Genomic DNA, 15,032 nt, shown 5'->3' on the forward strand with positions numbered 1-15,032 from the left:
AGTGCTTCCAGGCCGGGGTTTCGGGCGCCTCTCGCAGGCCGGGCTCTAGGGAGAGCCTCGGCGATCCTCGCCACTCCAGGGTGCTGTGACCTTCGGCAAGAGACTTACTTGAACCCTGATTTTTTCTCTGTGAAATGGAGATCGTAACAGTGCTTGCCTCACAGGGCTGTTGTAAGAGTATGGTGGGATATTCTGCCGCACCTCTTATCACATTTTAATGTTCATGCGAATCACTTGGAGGTCTGGGTTGGGGCCTGAATTCTGTGTTTCTAACCAGCTTCCAGGTGATGCTGGTGCCGCTGGCCTGCGGACTACACTTTGAACAGCAAGACCCTACAGGATTTTGCTTAGCATTTGGGACGGGGTCTTTAGTAAAAGTCAGTATGATATATATTTTTTCCTCATTTTTAGTAATTTCTGGTTACACAAGCCTAACTGAGGGTAGTATTGATGCACCCCTCCTTTTTTTTTTTTCCTCTCCAGGGATAAGAAATAATTGCTCTTTCTCTTTCTGTACAAATCATGACACAGCTCTTCTGTCCTGACCCAGGGAGTTTTGGGCCTCTCCCATACCAGCTACATTCATCAATCTCCTCAGGTAACACTTCATTGCTCACTCACTGTAGAACCTTGGATAGTGCTTCATCCTGTGGAGCGGATAGCCAATTAAGTGCTTTAGCACCAATTATGACTGGTATTTGGAACTCCAGTCATTTGTTGTCGCTGGAATATGAATTTATGTTTTTTACATTTTGGGCACACTTCGTGAGTAGTAAGAGCAACCGCCTTTCCAGAACTAGGTTCTGCAAAATCACTGCCCTGAATGACCCTAGGCAAGCCCTGGGATGGTTTGCTCCTGTCTGGTAGACCAAAATAAAATTTGAAGACTGCGTGCTGCATAATACAACTGAGAAAGTGAGGCCTTTGCCAGTTATGCAGGTCTAATATTTATTTGTCAGTATGTTTTTCTTCCTCATTCATTGGTATATTTTTCTGGTCCTCCACAAGGCCTTGTGACTAAATCAACTTTGATATAAAAGAATTCTGAAATTCCTCCTTCACTTGTTTGAAATACTATACTGTGCAGCTTTGCAAAGTGGAAAAGCAGATAAAACCAAGTGTTTGGTTGAGCTAACAGTGATAGGTACTTGAACCATTTATTTGGGAATTTTCTCTCATGCCTGTGAAGGTACTTCTCTTTACCTGCCTGGATTTTGTCATTCCTCTAGTAGTCCAATTTATATGGGCTGAGGGGACATGAATGTCTGTTCTCTGTTGTTTTACAAAGAGATTTTCTAAAGACAGGGTCTCATGAAACCCTTTAAAAGTAGTGGGTCTAACAGGATCATCTGTAGGGCTTTGTCAGACCCAAACCGTTCTTGCCATTTTTTTTTTTTTTTTTTAAAGATGACCGGTAAGGGGTGTTGTCAGCACCATGCTCTCCCAAGTGAGCAAACCAGCCATCCCTATATAGGGATCCAAACCCGTGGCCTTGGTGTTATCAGCACCACACTCTCCCAAGTGAGCAAACCAGCCATCCCTATATAGGGATCCAAACCCGTGGCCTTGGTGTTATCAGCACCACACTCTCCCAAGTGAGCCACGGGCCGGCCCCGTTCTTGCCATTTTGTTGGAGGAATAGCAGAGTTTTAGAAAGGGAGGGGAGAGCTAGATAAGCTGAAAAAGTTTCACAGATGTACTGTTTTCCTCCTGATAAGTGTGGAAACTAGAACAAAGAGGAGGAATGGGTTGCTAGACTTGATTTGGTTTGGCTTAACTCTGTGGGCGATACTTATCTTGACCTTTGCACTAGTGCTTTGCCTTCATCGTACTAGTAGACCCCTCTCTTGTAGGCTCTACTTCTTTGTGGAAACAAAAGCACAGAAGAGTAGTCTGGCTCAGTTAACATCCTCATTAACAGCCAAGAGTCCTTATTGTAGTCTCTAAGCCCTCAGTAGGGGCTTTAAAGCTTTGTATACACTCAGTAGGAGACCTCAGCACCTAGAGAAAATTAGTTTTCTTGCTCTTTTCGTTCTCAAGGTTCATCAACATATTATTTTCTTAGACAAAAATAGTGTTTGGAGTATCAATTTATTTGTGGCAATTTTATTTAGACGTGGGACGGTTAAACCTTTCTAGGAAAAGGACCAGAATTGAGGGCTGAGATCTGGCAATTGGTAAATTGTATATGTTGAGGGTGTCCTATACTTAATCTACAGTTAGCATGGCTTCCTTCTTTCGCCTGGCTCCTCTCCTCTAACTTCTGTACTATAGTTTAAAACGAAACTCTTCGGCCTTGCTCAGACCTATACCTGGAAGGTAGGAAGGTAAGATTTCTCACTCCTGTGAAGTCACATTATTCAGGGTGATTCGGGTAGTGCCTTTTGGAACTGCCAGGGTCCAGGGGTCTCTGAGGCTCCACTCTGGTTCATTAGGACCTTAAAGAAAAGATTTGAGCTCGGTTGATTAGAGTGCAGCCTTGTAACACCAGGGTCATGAGTTTGGATTCCTGAATTGGCCAGCCGCCCAAAAAAAAAAAAAGATTTGCAGAGGAGAGGGTATACTTGGGGCATTTAAACTAGGAATGGAGCTTTATGAAATGATATCAGATGTCTTTGAACTTTTAGTGAACAAGTCGGGAGTTAATTGGCTGAACATCTCATAGTGTTCTCTCTCTGGCTTTCTTTTTCTTTTTATGAGGCTGGCCAGTATGGGGATCTGAACCCTTCATTATAACCGTTGGTGTTATAATCACGCTGTAACCAACTGAGCTAACTGGCTAGCCCTCTTTCTAGCTTTCTTATGGATTCTCTGTGAGTCTGAGTAAGGAGGAACTCACACTGTCTCAGGTGTAACAGGTATCTGGGCAACACATCCTGACCTCCTCTCTATTGCAGTGCCTTTTCTCCCTACTGTTCTACTTTACTACTTCTGTGTCTTTCTTGTTTTTCTTTCCTTCTCCACAGTACTTAAGATCCCACTTCTGAAGTATGTTATGTTTCAGACCTGTATATATAGATATGGTGTTTATAGAGTTACTCTAAAAGTTGCATGGTAGAAAAGTAACTAGCCACTAAAGTTTGCCATTTGGAATTTGACACTTCATGCCTCTAAGATCCCTTATTTTGTCATCATTTCTGTTACTGGGCATTTATAAAGACATTCTATAGACAGTAGGACATGCTTGCACTAGAAATAACTTTTCAACATTTTCCTTGTGTATTAGTCTGTTTTCTGTTGCTTATAACAGAATAAATACCTGAACCTGTGGAGCTTGTAAAGAAACAAAATTTATTTCTTATAGTTTGGAGGCTGTGAAGTCCAAGGTTGAGGAGTACATCTGGAGAGGGCCTTCTTTTTGGTGGGGACTCTCTGCAGGGTCCCAGGATGGCAGAGGGTACCACAGGGGAAGAGGTCTCAGAGCATGTGTTTACATGCTCACTTCCTCTCCTTGTAAAGCCAGCAGTGCCGTGATAATTCTCATGATAACCCAGTCATCCACTAGCTATTCATGGATTAATGGCATAGCCCTCACGATCCAGTCGCCTCCCAAAGGCCCCAGCTCTCAACACTGCCACATTGGAGATCAAGCTTCCACATGAGTTTTGGAAGGTCAAACATTCAGGTAATAGCACCTTGTATATTAAGTTTACCTTATTTATTTATTCATAGTCTCTTGAAGAATACCTTAGTTTTCTGTTAATACATGCATATTTTGTAAGTTTAATTTTTGTCAGAATTTTACTGTACCTGTGTGACAAATAGTTCAATAGAGCTTGTAACACTAAATATTAGTTCCCTCCCTTTTCTGTCTGCAATTTTGTTCCCCAGAAGCACTTTCAACTACTTATGTTTTTTTTCTTTTTTTTTTTTTGACATTTATCAGTATATTTCTAAATAGCACATTTGTATTGCTGTTTCTTGATTTCTGAGTTTATATATAATCTTTTGACTTCTTTCTTATGGACTTTGAGACTGTAGGTCTCTTATATCACTACCCAACCTCCCCTTTTCCTCCCTTCCTCCTCCCAATGTACTTTGCTCATAATTTTTGGTTAGCTAATACTCAAGGTTTATATTAATAAAATTATATAAATATTATTCACAGCTGAGCAGGGAGTCTAAAATTTTCTATCTTGTACAACTTTTTTATGTTCCCTGGAGTTAAGAATTTTTGATACTATTGTTATTGGCTTGGTTTTCTGTCTATCTGTCAGTTGTTTGTCCCCAGATTATTCATTAGAAGTGTAATTCTTCTCTCCTAGGTATTGTTCATTTCTTCCAGCATGAGTGAACAGTTGTTCTTTATGTCTGCTCACAGCTCTTATCTTGAGATCTTCCTTCGTCTTTACCCTGGGATTTTCTTTTGCTTCTCTCCTGCATTGAACCCTAATTTCTGGATCCTGTATTTTTGCTGCCAACTTTCAGCTCTTCAATTGTGGTAGCTCTCTTTATTTTGATCCTAGGGCATCCCGCAAACCTATTCTGTCATGTAGATTTCAGTCTTCAAAGTCTTCTCTTTGTTCTTTTTGTAAATAGTATAAACTAACCATAGTGATAGGTAGAATCCTAGACTATTAGAGGTGCGAGGGCTTTTGAGCTGCTCAGTTCTAACCCTCCATTAGAAGAACATAGATTCGTTCACATCCCTCCACCCCACCCCCCAGTCTGGAACCTGTGTTTTCTGATTCCCATTCTTGTCTCTCTAGTACACCAGTGATTTGGGTTTTAGAGTCAGACAGTCTTTGATGTCAAGCCCTGCTCAATACTTTGGCTGTGTAACCTTTGGCAGGTTTCTTGTGAAGTCTCTTCATATTGTGAAGTCTCTTCATCAGTAATATGAGGATAATAAGCCTGTCTTAAAGAAAGGGTGTAAAGATTGGAACTAATGCAGGTAAAAACAGCTCATACCAGGCTACAAGCTTTGGCTTGGAGGAGGCCCTAAGACATCTGTGGCTCTTGATATTTCTGTCATGGGGACTTAGCCTATATTTTTACAAATCAAAAAAAGCCACATCAATTCAAAACACTGATATTCTAAGAAATGGTTCTTTTGTTCTTTCCAGGAACATTCACAGTAATTTCATTAAGTACTCTTAGGTAGATTTAATTGAAGTAATTTTAATTATTTAATGTGCTTTTAAAATTACATCATTTATGGAGGTAGTTGTTAAGTTAATCCATATACTCTTCTGTATTAACAGTTTTAACCCCAATATATAGGGTGAAAAAGTTAATTTATCAAAGATATAATGGAAAGTTTTCCCACAAATAAGCTGTATAGTTAATTTCCTTTTATATAATTGTACTTTAGGTGATAGCATTCATTTGTGAATTTTTGTGTGTATTTTTCCATTTGTTGATGCTTGCCACACACTTATCCTGGAAAACAGCCTTCTCCTACTGGATTTGGGGTGTTTTCAACTTTTTGCTTTAGTATAGCCCAGTTATTTTGTAAAAAATGAGTTTCTTAAAAAGTTACTTCTTAGCATCGAGTTCCCAAGATAAGATGAAGGACTCCAGATTTGAACAGTTTATGGCTTTAGTTGCACATTGTGTTGGACTAAATTTAGAATCCAGGTTCCAGAACAGGTCTTCTTTTTTTTTTTTTTTTTCCCTTTTTGTCTTTTTTCGTGTCCGGCAACGGATCGCAACCCTCAGTGTCGCTCCCGTACTGGACTGGGACCGGCAACGGGATCGCAACCCTTGGTGTTGCTCCCGCACCTCGCTCAGCCAGTGAGCGGGACCCAGTCTGTACATGGGATCCGAACCCTCGGCGGGAGCGCCACCGCACTCCCAAGCGGCACACTGTAGCAGTGCGCCACCGGGCCGGCCCGAGAACAGGTCTTCTTAAAAGTCCCGTTCTGTCACCTGGAGAGTTCTGTTACTTGCTCTCTCTTTTGTTCCTACTATGCCTGTGCTGCAATATCAATTAAGACTCATAGTGACAATTTTGAGATATATAAGTCTTTTTTGGAGGGGCGGGGTGGCAGCTGGACCTTGGTGTTATCAGCACTGTGCTCTGATTATCTGAGCTAATTGGCCAGCCCAAGGTATGTAAGTCTTTAACTATCATCTAAATATTAAAAAATAAAGTTATTTCAGTATTATTTTCCTAATTTTAAAAAAGTTGGCCATGTGCATTCATAGAGATAAACTGATGGTCTATAGCAGGAGTCAGTGAACTTTTTCTGTAAAGGGCCAGACAGTAAATATTTTATACTTTGCAGGCCATATAGTCTGTGCCACAGTTACTCAGTTCCGCTCTTGAAGTGGGAAAGCAGACATAGACAATATGTAACAAATGGCCTAGGTGTGTTCGAATAAAACTTTACTTACAAAGGCAGACAAAGGGCTAGATTTGGGTCCTAGGGTGTAGTTTGCTGACCCGTGGTCTATAGCATCTGAGCCCATAGGTTGAAATTTGGTGGGCAGAATGGTCCACAGGCCACAGTAAAGAACCAAGTATATAAAAATTTAGTGTGAAATAATTCTGCTCTGGTTCACAAAGAAATTAGAACATACATTCTTTCTACGAAGAGAAGCCTGTGCAGCTGCACTGCTGGAACAAAGCCACTGGCCTGCCCCATAGTCCTCTGAGCCTTATGCTATGGGCTCTGGAAGGAAGGGGTTGACTGCAGAGTTGGGCAGGCATTTCAGGAAGTCATTCTGGTACCCTTGGAACCCTCATGGAATTTTCTGCAGCAGCAGCCCTGTCTGGTCCATCAGTTGGCAGCTCAGGTCTCCTTGGGTCTTACTTGTCAGGCTTTGGCACTTTAAGTGGAAAGGGGATAAGCATTAAGGAAAGCAAGAATGCAACAGAGTCAATTTCACAGCCTCTCATGGTTTCTACCATGGGAGAAAATGGGAATTGTACAGCTCACAGGCAGAATAAGGAAGTAATCAACACCTGACTCACTGGGAGCATTGCTAATCCACCTCCTCCAGAAGAAAGCTGTGCTGCTCCCCTTGCTTGTTGGCAGGGCAGTTGTGTGGATTGGTGTTCCCTGAACCCTGAGCCCGGGTCTGTGATGCTCTTTGTTTCCCACTCATGAATTGACAGTGAGCAGGCCCTTAGCCTTCTGCTTCCCTCCCCCACCAATCAAAATGAGCGTTTTTGAGTGTACTTTACTGTTGCTTGACTACTCTGTAACTATTCTGCAGTAGTGATTCAAATTCTGTCATAGGCCTCCTGGAGAGGAGAAAAGGCATCTTCCAAAAGGTACAGGAATAGCATTAGAATGACAGAATTCTGTAATTAAAAGTTTTGTACTTTAAGAACAGAGAGGTTATTGTGGTATAATTAATTAAACCTTGTACCAAATCCCACTTTTTACCTCATGCTGTTAGCATGGCAGCTTTTACAGACTTTCTTATTCTCCAAGTGGAACTTTTATGTGCTGATATTAAAGAGATGGAGTAAGTTGCTCCCAGCTTTCTTTTTGGAAATCTGCCTTCCTCCTTCCTGTTGAATGTTAGTGGAGCAGCCATCTTTTCTAGCTGTCACTGCTTCCCTTCTACAATGAAGGAGATCTGGATTGAGCAGCAGCCCAGGAACTGCCCAGTGGTACCCTGGGTTTGGAGTTTTCCTTTATATGAGGCACACAGAGTTTATCATTGATGATATGCTGTCTTGTGGTTTGGGCATTCACTAGCATTGAACTTAGTTGAGTGAACAGCAGTGTAGTTTTAATCTATTTCTTATAATGTATAAATTTTGGTATTGTGATAGGTGGAAGCCACTCATTCTTCATCTACCCTTTTTTCAGTATCTGGCACCAATTCTGGCCCCGTCATTTGCGACCCATGGCTCTTGTGATATGCCGAAGATTTCCAGGCAGTTTCTGTGGAACACTTGCCCATCCAGCTCTAATCAAGCACCATATAGACAAGAAATTGTCTGGTCAAACCTGGAAGGACTGTGTTCAGATTGCCAAAAAGATCAGTACTGACACCAGAATGGCAGCCACTCTGAAGTTGTTAAAACCTTTAGGATATCGAGAATTTTGCAGTCCTTTTACCTACAGTGCAGCCCAAAGTGTGGCATATTGGAATGTGGGAAGCAGCACACTGTATGCAGGACAGGATACTCCAGAACACAGTAGCCCCTGCCATCCTGCCAAAAAAGTTAACATTTGTACCACCTCCTCTTCTTGGAGGATCCTCACAACGAGCAGTGCCCACCAGGGTATGGAATTCAGCAAGGCTTCTAAGGCCAGAACGTCACAGCCAGGCTCACCCAGGGCCATGAGAGTTGATGAAGAGGATGTAGAAGTTTTTGATCCCCTTGAAGGCCCCCGAGTTTTCCTACAGCTAAGACCAGAGTACCAGCTTCACAGCTATAACAGATCTGAGACGTGTCAGCCCCTATCTATTTCAGAAGGTGAACGAATTTTGGACGAAGTCACAGTTTATCAAAATAATCTCCAGCCTCAAATCATTGCTGATTATTTTTGTAAGCTGAGCTCTTTGCCTGCAGAGCAGCATCCTGTTTTGCTGTCCAGTACCAGCTTTACTTTACTCTGCCAGCTGAGTGTGAAAAACATACAGCTCTTTAATACCCCAGATCTGATCAATATTTTGAAAGCCTTTGTCAGTTTAGGCATCCCTCAGTCCCATTCAGTGCTAGATGTGTATGAAACCAAATTTTGTCATCAGGTGTGGGAGATGAGTCTGGATCAACTTCTCTTGGTAGCTGATCTCTGGCGGTACTTAGGCCGCAGAGTACCTCGATTTTTAAAAATCTTTTTTAGTTATCTTAATTTGCACTGGAAAGATCTATCCTTGTCCCAGCTGATTCACTTAATTTATATTATAGGTGAAAATCGTCAAGTACCCCAGGACCTAATGCAAAAACTGGAATCATTGATCCTTAAGTATATAGATTTGATCAATTTAGAGGAAGTTGGTACGATCTGTTTGGGGTTCTTCAAATCAAGTAGTAGTCTCTCTGAATTTGTCATGAGGAAAATTGGAGACTTGGCTTGTGCTGACATGCAGCATCTGAGTAGTCATGCCTTAGTGAATATTGTCAAAATGTTCCGTTTCACTCATGTGGATCACGTAAATTTCATGAAGCGGTATGGAGAGATTGCTCCTCAGAGAATTCCTTCCCTGGGAGTTCAGGGTGTCATGCACCTGACTCTTGCCTGCTCAGCTTTACGCATCTTGGATGAAGGAGTAATGAATGCTGTGGCGGCTTCTTTGCCTTCTAGGGTAGTACACTGTCGAAGTAAAGATGTTGCCAAGATTCTGTGGTCATTTGGAACTCTGAATTATAAGCCACCCAACACAGAAGAATTTTATTCCAGCATGATAAATGAGATTCACAGAAAGATGCCTGAATTCAACCAATACCCAGAACACCTGCTCACCTGCCTGCTGGGCCTGGCATTTTCTGAGTACTTTCCAGTAGAGTTCATTGATTTTGCTCTGAGTCCTAGGTTTGTCGGGTTAGCTCAGGAGAGAAGTAAGTTTGTACTCACTAAGGAATTTTATACTCTTGATGGTACAGTTGGCATTGAATGTCCAGATTACAGAGGCAATCGTCTTAGTTCTCACCTTCAGCAAGAAGGGTTTGAAATAGTGTGGAATTTAGCGAGGAAGGATATGAATTCAAAGCCTGAATTCCTAGAAGCTCTCTCTTTACTGGAGACCATGTTGGGTGGGCCCCAGTATGTCAAGCACCATATGATTTTGCCTCATACCCGATCTTCTGACTTAGAGGTCCAGCTTGATGTTAACATGAAGCCATTGCCATTTAACAGAGAAGGCACACCAGTTGAAGATGTAGCCAAATTAAGGATTAAGCATGTGGGAGTCAGCCTTACAGATGATTTGATGAATCAGTTACTGAAAGGGAAAGCAAGAGGGCATTTCCAGGGGGAAATTGAGTTAGAGAATGGGCAGCAACCCATAGAGTTAGAAAAGAAGGCAGCAGTACCCTTGGGAGGTTCCTTTTATAACGTGGCAGATAGATCAGGGGCAGTGGAGATGACTGGCCTGTACCCCACAGCATGCATGCAGGCCCCTCAAGTGAAGCTGGCTATTCAGTTGACAAACAAAAACCAGTACTGCTATGGTTCCAGAAATCTGCTTGGACTGCACAATATGAAGAGGCGGCAGCTGGTTCGGCTTGGGTATCGTGTGGTAGAGCTATCCCACTGGGAATGGCTCCCACTATTGAAACGAACTCGCTTAGAAAAGCTGGCATTCCTCCATGAGAAAGTATTCACCTCTGCTCTCTGAAGAGCATTTCTACTCAAAAGCTATAGCTGTACACTGTACCAGGTGTTGCAAGACAATGATAAAAGCCAGAATGTAAGTTTGGTAATAAAATCATCTGTTCAGGAGACCTAGTTGTGCTCTTGTCTATGGCAGGTTGGAGCTAGTATATGTTACTCTGAATTAATTGTTACCTGGTTGGATTGTACATGTTGCTGCTAATTTGTGCTTATTACTCTTAGTAAATAATAAACATCTTAAAATGTCCTATGATCAAGTAAGTCCTACTGCATTTTTCTTTCTCTGTTTACTAGCGTTATATCACAGTTATTTTGAATTTTTAGAATAATAGTGCAGTCAGACATTACCTAAGGCCAATTTTTAAAAAGCATTTTTTATGTACTTTGTTTTAAATAGGAATCTCTTACAGCTTCACTTACATTTTGGGATTTTGCCCCCATGTGTATTTTTCTAAAATTAAAGTTCTCCCGTATTTGAGCATCACATGGGTTTTGATATGCAACTCTGTACCCCAAAGACATGTATGATCAATTATGTTTCAGTTTTTTAAACAAGTTAAAAAAAAAAAAAAACTAAAGTCCTCATTCTTTTTTTTTTTTTAATTTTATTTTAATGGCAGCTGTCTGGTATGGGGATCTGAACCCATGACCTTGGTGTTATAAGGCTATGTTCTAAGCAATTGAGCTAACCAGCCAGCCTTAAAGTCTTCATTCTTTAGATTTGGTTGATTTTCCTTAGTTGCTGGTTCTTCTGCTTTAAACAGCCATTTTAGAATTAGTGAGCTTAATATCTTCCTTTTAGTCTTCTGTTCCACATTTCTACTCCTCTTGCATAAATTCCTCAACCCCCCTTCCACCCCCCCACCCCCCATATTTTCTTCTTAAAATTGGACCTAAAAGAATAGAATTATCTAAGTGCCTCTTGGGCCAGTGGTTCCCAAATCTGACAATTAGGCAGAATGTTTTTCATGCCAAGTAATTCAGACAAGAAGGAAATGTGTTACCTCTTATGTTAGGAAGTCCAGTGGGCTTCAGATTGGGTCGATTCAGGTTTGGTTGTATTAGAGCCACAAACTTAATATTGTATATATGTAAGTAACATAACACAAGTAACTTATGTAAACACTTGGGATCTGTGATAATTTCTTTTTAAAAGGGATTTCTCTCACCATTATTCAGGTCTCCCGTCAAAGGTCACTTCAGAAAAGACTTCCCTATCCATGCTAACCAAAGTAGCACCCTGTTGGCCTTTGATCATGCTCTGTCATCTTGGCCAGCTTCATTTCTCTCACTGAATTCAGCAGTATGAGACTTTTTTTAAAATTCATTTTTTTATTGGTTTCCCTTTGAATTAATTTTGACTAGTTAACTAATTTATCTCCAGTGCTTTAGAATGGGTCCTGGCCCATAGATAATAATGTTTATTGAGTGTGGCCTGGGAATTTAGAGCAGTTGGGCACCACTGGGGAGTTGGAGATGGAAGAAAGGCAGAAGGTGGGGCTGGAGAGGCAGAAAGTGTCTGGGTCATAAAGGCCTTATGGCCTTGCTAAGGAGCCTAAGTCTACAGGGACTGGGCTGCTTCTAAAGAGTTCCTAGTCAGGGAATAATTGGGAGATTCATGTTTAGAAAGGTTAGTGAAAGAGCAAGATAGGGGCCGGCCTGGTGGCGCACTGGAGAGTGCACCGCTTGGGAGCGCGGTGGCGCTCCCGCCGAGGGTTCGGATCCCATGTGGAGACCGGTTCCTGCTCACTGGCTGAGCGTGGTGCAGGCGCGACACCGAGGGTTGCGATCCTGTTGCCGGTCCCCGGTACGGGCGCGACACCGAGGGTTGCGATCCCGTTACTGGTCAGTAAAAAAAAAGACAAAAAAGGGAAAAAAAAAAAAGAAAGAGCAAGATAGAACTAGATTGGATGGTGGTGCTTGAAATGAGTCAGGGAGAATATTTCATAAATGTTTGCAAGAGCTCAGGTGGAAGATAAGGAGGGCCAGGACTATGGGAATGGAAATTTTAAATTCCAGAGTTGTTTAAGAGGGGAAATGACAAGACTTGCTAATTGACTGAATTGGGGGATGATGATGTTGGTGACTTAGATTGATAAGGAGTCATCATTAAAACTGGGACCAAAGCAGTAAATGTGTTTGGGTGGAGGGTTAATGATGAGTCCACCCTGGTTGGGCCTCAGGCAGAAAGGTTCAGGCTGGGATCTCAAGTGAGGATGAGGATAGGTGACTAATGATTAGTGTCTTTTCATGTGCTCATTGGCCATTTGTATATCTTCTTTGGAGAAATGTCTATTCAAGTCTTGGCCATTTTTAAATTGGTTTGTCATTTTTTTTTTTGCTGAGTTGTAAGGGTTCTTCATGTGTTCTGGATATTAATCCCCTATCAGATATATAATTTGGAAATAGTTTCCCCCATTCTGTGGGTTTAATTTTCTTGATTGTGGTGCTTGATACACCAAAGATTTTAATTTTCATGAAGACCAATTTATCTTTTTTTTTTTCCTTTTGTTTCTTGTGCTTTTGGTGTCATCTAAAAAACCATCACCAAATCCAAGATCATGAAGATTTACCTCTGTTTTTTCCTAATAGTTTTAGCTCTTATATTTAGGTCTTTTATCCACATTGAGTTAATTTTTGTATATGTTGTGAACGAAGGGTCCAACTTCATTCTTTTGCATGTGGATATCTAGTTATCCCAATACCATTTGTTGAAAAGAATATTCTTTCCCCATTGAATGGTCTTGGCACTCATGTCAAAAATCAGTTGACCATAGGTGTGTGGGAGTGTATGCTAGCTCTGTTATGTTGATCTATATGTCTGTGCTTATGCCAGTACCATACTGTTTTGATTATCATAGCTATGTAGTAGTGAAATTGGGAAGTGTGAGTCCTCCAACATTATTTTTCGAAATTATTTTGGCTTTTTGGGGTCTTTGCAATTTCATTTTAGGATCAGCTTGTTCATATCTGGAAGAAAAGCCATTTGGGATTTTGATAGGGACTACATTAAATCTGTGGTTTGCTTTGTGGGGTATTGCCATCTTAACAATATTAAGTCTTAATCCATAAACATAGGGTATCTTTCCATTTATTTAGTTCTCCTTTAATTTCTTTCAGCAGTGTTTTTTTAGTTTTCAGTGTACAAGTCTTGCACCTTCTTAGTTAATTTATTCTTAAGTATTTTATTCTTTTTTTATGCTATTGAAAATGGAATTGTTTTCTTAATTTCCTTCATGAATTGCTCATTGCTAGTGTATAGAAATACGACTGACTTAACCTACTATTTTGTTTAACTCATTTATTGACTCAATAGTCATTGTTGTTATGTGGATTCTTTAGGATTTTCTGTATTTAGGCTCATGTCATCTGTGAATAGAGAGAGTTTACATCTTCCTTTTCACTTATTTTTTTCCTTTTTGTCTTTTTTCATGACCGGTAACTGGATCGCAACCCTCAGTGTCGCGCCCGTACCGCGACCGGCAACGGTATCGCAACCCTCGGTGTCGCGCCCGCACCACGCTCAACCAGTGAGCGGACCGGTCTCTATATGGGATCCGAACCCTCGGCGGGAGCGCCGCCACGCTCCCAAGCGCCGCACTCTACCAAGTGCGCCACCGGGCCAGCCCTTCCTTTTCACTTTGAATTTCTTTTTAATTCTTTTTCTTGCCTAATTGCTCTGGCTAGAATTTCTATTAAGATACTGAATACAAGTGAAAGTAGGCATCCTGTCTTGTTCCTGATCTTAGGGGAATGCTTTCAGTCTTTCACCATTGAGTGTGATGTTAGCTGTGGGTTTTTTTTATAAACCCTTTATCATGTTCAGGAAGGTGTTTTCTATTCCTCGTTTGTTGATTGTTCAATAAAATTTTTTTTAGTGTAAGTATGTCCTAAGTAGTGCATGGAACATTCTTATAATAAAAAGAAAAAAAAAATCATAGTTTACCTGAAATTTAGATTTAAGTGAGCATTATTTTTGTTTGCTAAATCTGGCAACCCTTAGAGAGAGACAGCATTAAGTCAGGGTGTTTTGAGGGGGTGGAGGGAAGAAGAGACTTGAATGTGTTTAGGTGTTGAAGAAAGGGCTCAGTGGTGAGAGATTAGTTGAAAATTCAGGAGAGAGGCAAGAGCGGATAGAATAAGGCCTGGAGGAGAGGGGCAAGGTTAGGGATAGGTTTGTATGTGGAAAGCCTGGGCACCTCACCTGTATTCCTATAGAATTTTGCTCTTACTGTTAATTAAGGTGCTGAGTAAATGGCATTAGAAGTCTTTGTAGATCTCCTTATTTGCGACTTTAAGTCTCTTAAAAGAAACACTGTGTCCATCTGTGCCTTGTTTTGAGCCTGTAATTGCAGGTTTCTTTTGGGCCCACACATGTGTTCTGGTCTCCTTTCACACCTCTCACTGGTGGGTAACTGTGTGGGATAGGCTGGGACCAGCTGTCTTTCATTTTATCAAGCTCTAAGAAAAGTGCACGTAAGTCAAACTTTTTTCACAGATGGACAGGTAACTCAATTTAGAAATTATAAGAAGTATTATGCTTCTTTAAAAGCTGAAGTGCCCAATTTATAAAATTGCTAAGTGCATTGGTATTCCACCCACTCTTTGAGGTTAAATGCTTTTCTCTTACTTGACAAGTAATTTTTCTTCTTTTTTCCCCTGTGTAACCTTTTTGAGCCTCGTCTTTAAAATATCTGCCAGAATTACTTTGCGTTGCACTTTTGTGAGATTTAAAATCAGATTGTATAACTTGACTATGGCAACTTCTTTGTAGGCTGAAGGAAGGTT

General features: G+C 41.1%; 1 protein-coding gene across 2 annotated transcripts in view; it reads left to right on the top strand.

The window, feature by feature from the left end:
• Positions 1-10,501, top strand: part of FASTKD5 (FAST kinase domains 5) — an 11,238-nt gene extending 737 nt beyond the window's left edge. The window contains exons 2-3 of one of the 2 annotated variants that reach the window (XM_008570635.1): positions 484-598; positions 7,770-10,501. In XM_008570635.1, the coding sequence (XP_008568857.1) occupies positions 7,807-10,248 (2,442 nt within the window). In that variant the 5' untranslated portion in view covers positions 484-598; positions 7,770-7,806 and the 3' untranslated portion in view covers positions 10,249-10,501. The remainder of the gene's footprint in view (positions 1-483; positions 599-7,769) is intronic. The other variant, XM_008570636.1, reaches the window with a different exon arrangement.
• Positions 10,502-15,032: the final 4,531 nt, after the last annotated feature.

Source organism: Galeopterus variegatus, unplaced genomic scaffold (genome assembly GCF_000696425.1).
Source record: "Galeopterus variegatus unplaced genomic scaffold, G_variegatus-3.0.2 Scaffold621, whole genome shotgun sequence".
NCBI classification, from domain to species: domain Eukaryota; kingdom Metazoa; phylum Chordata; class Mammalia; order Dermoptera; family Cynocephalidae; genus Galeopterus; species Galeopterus variegatus.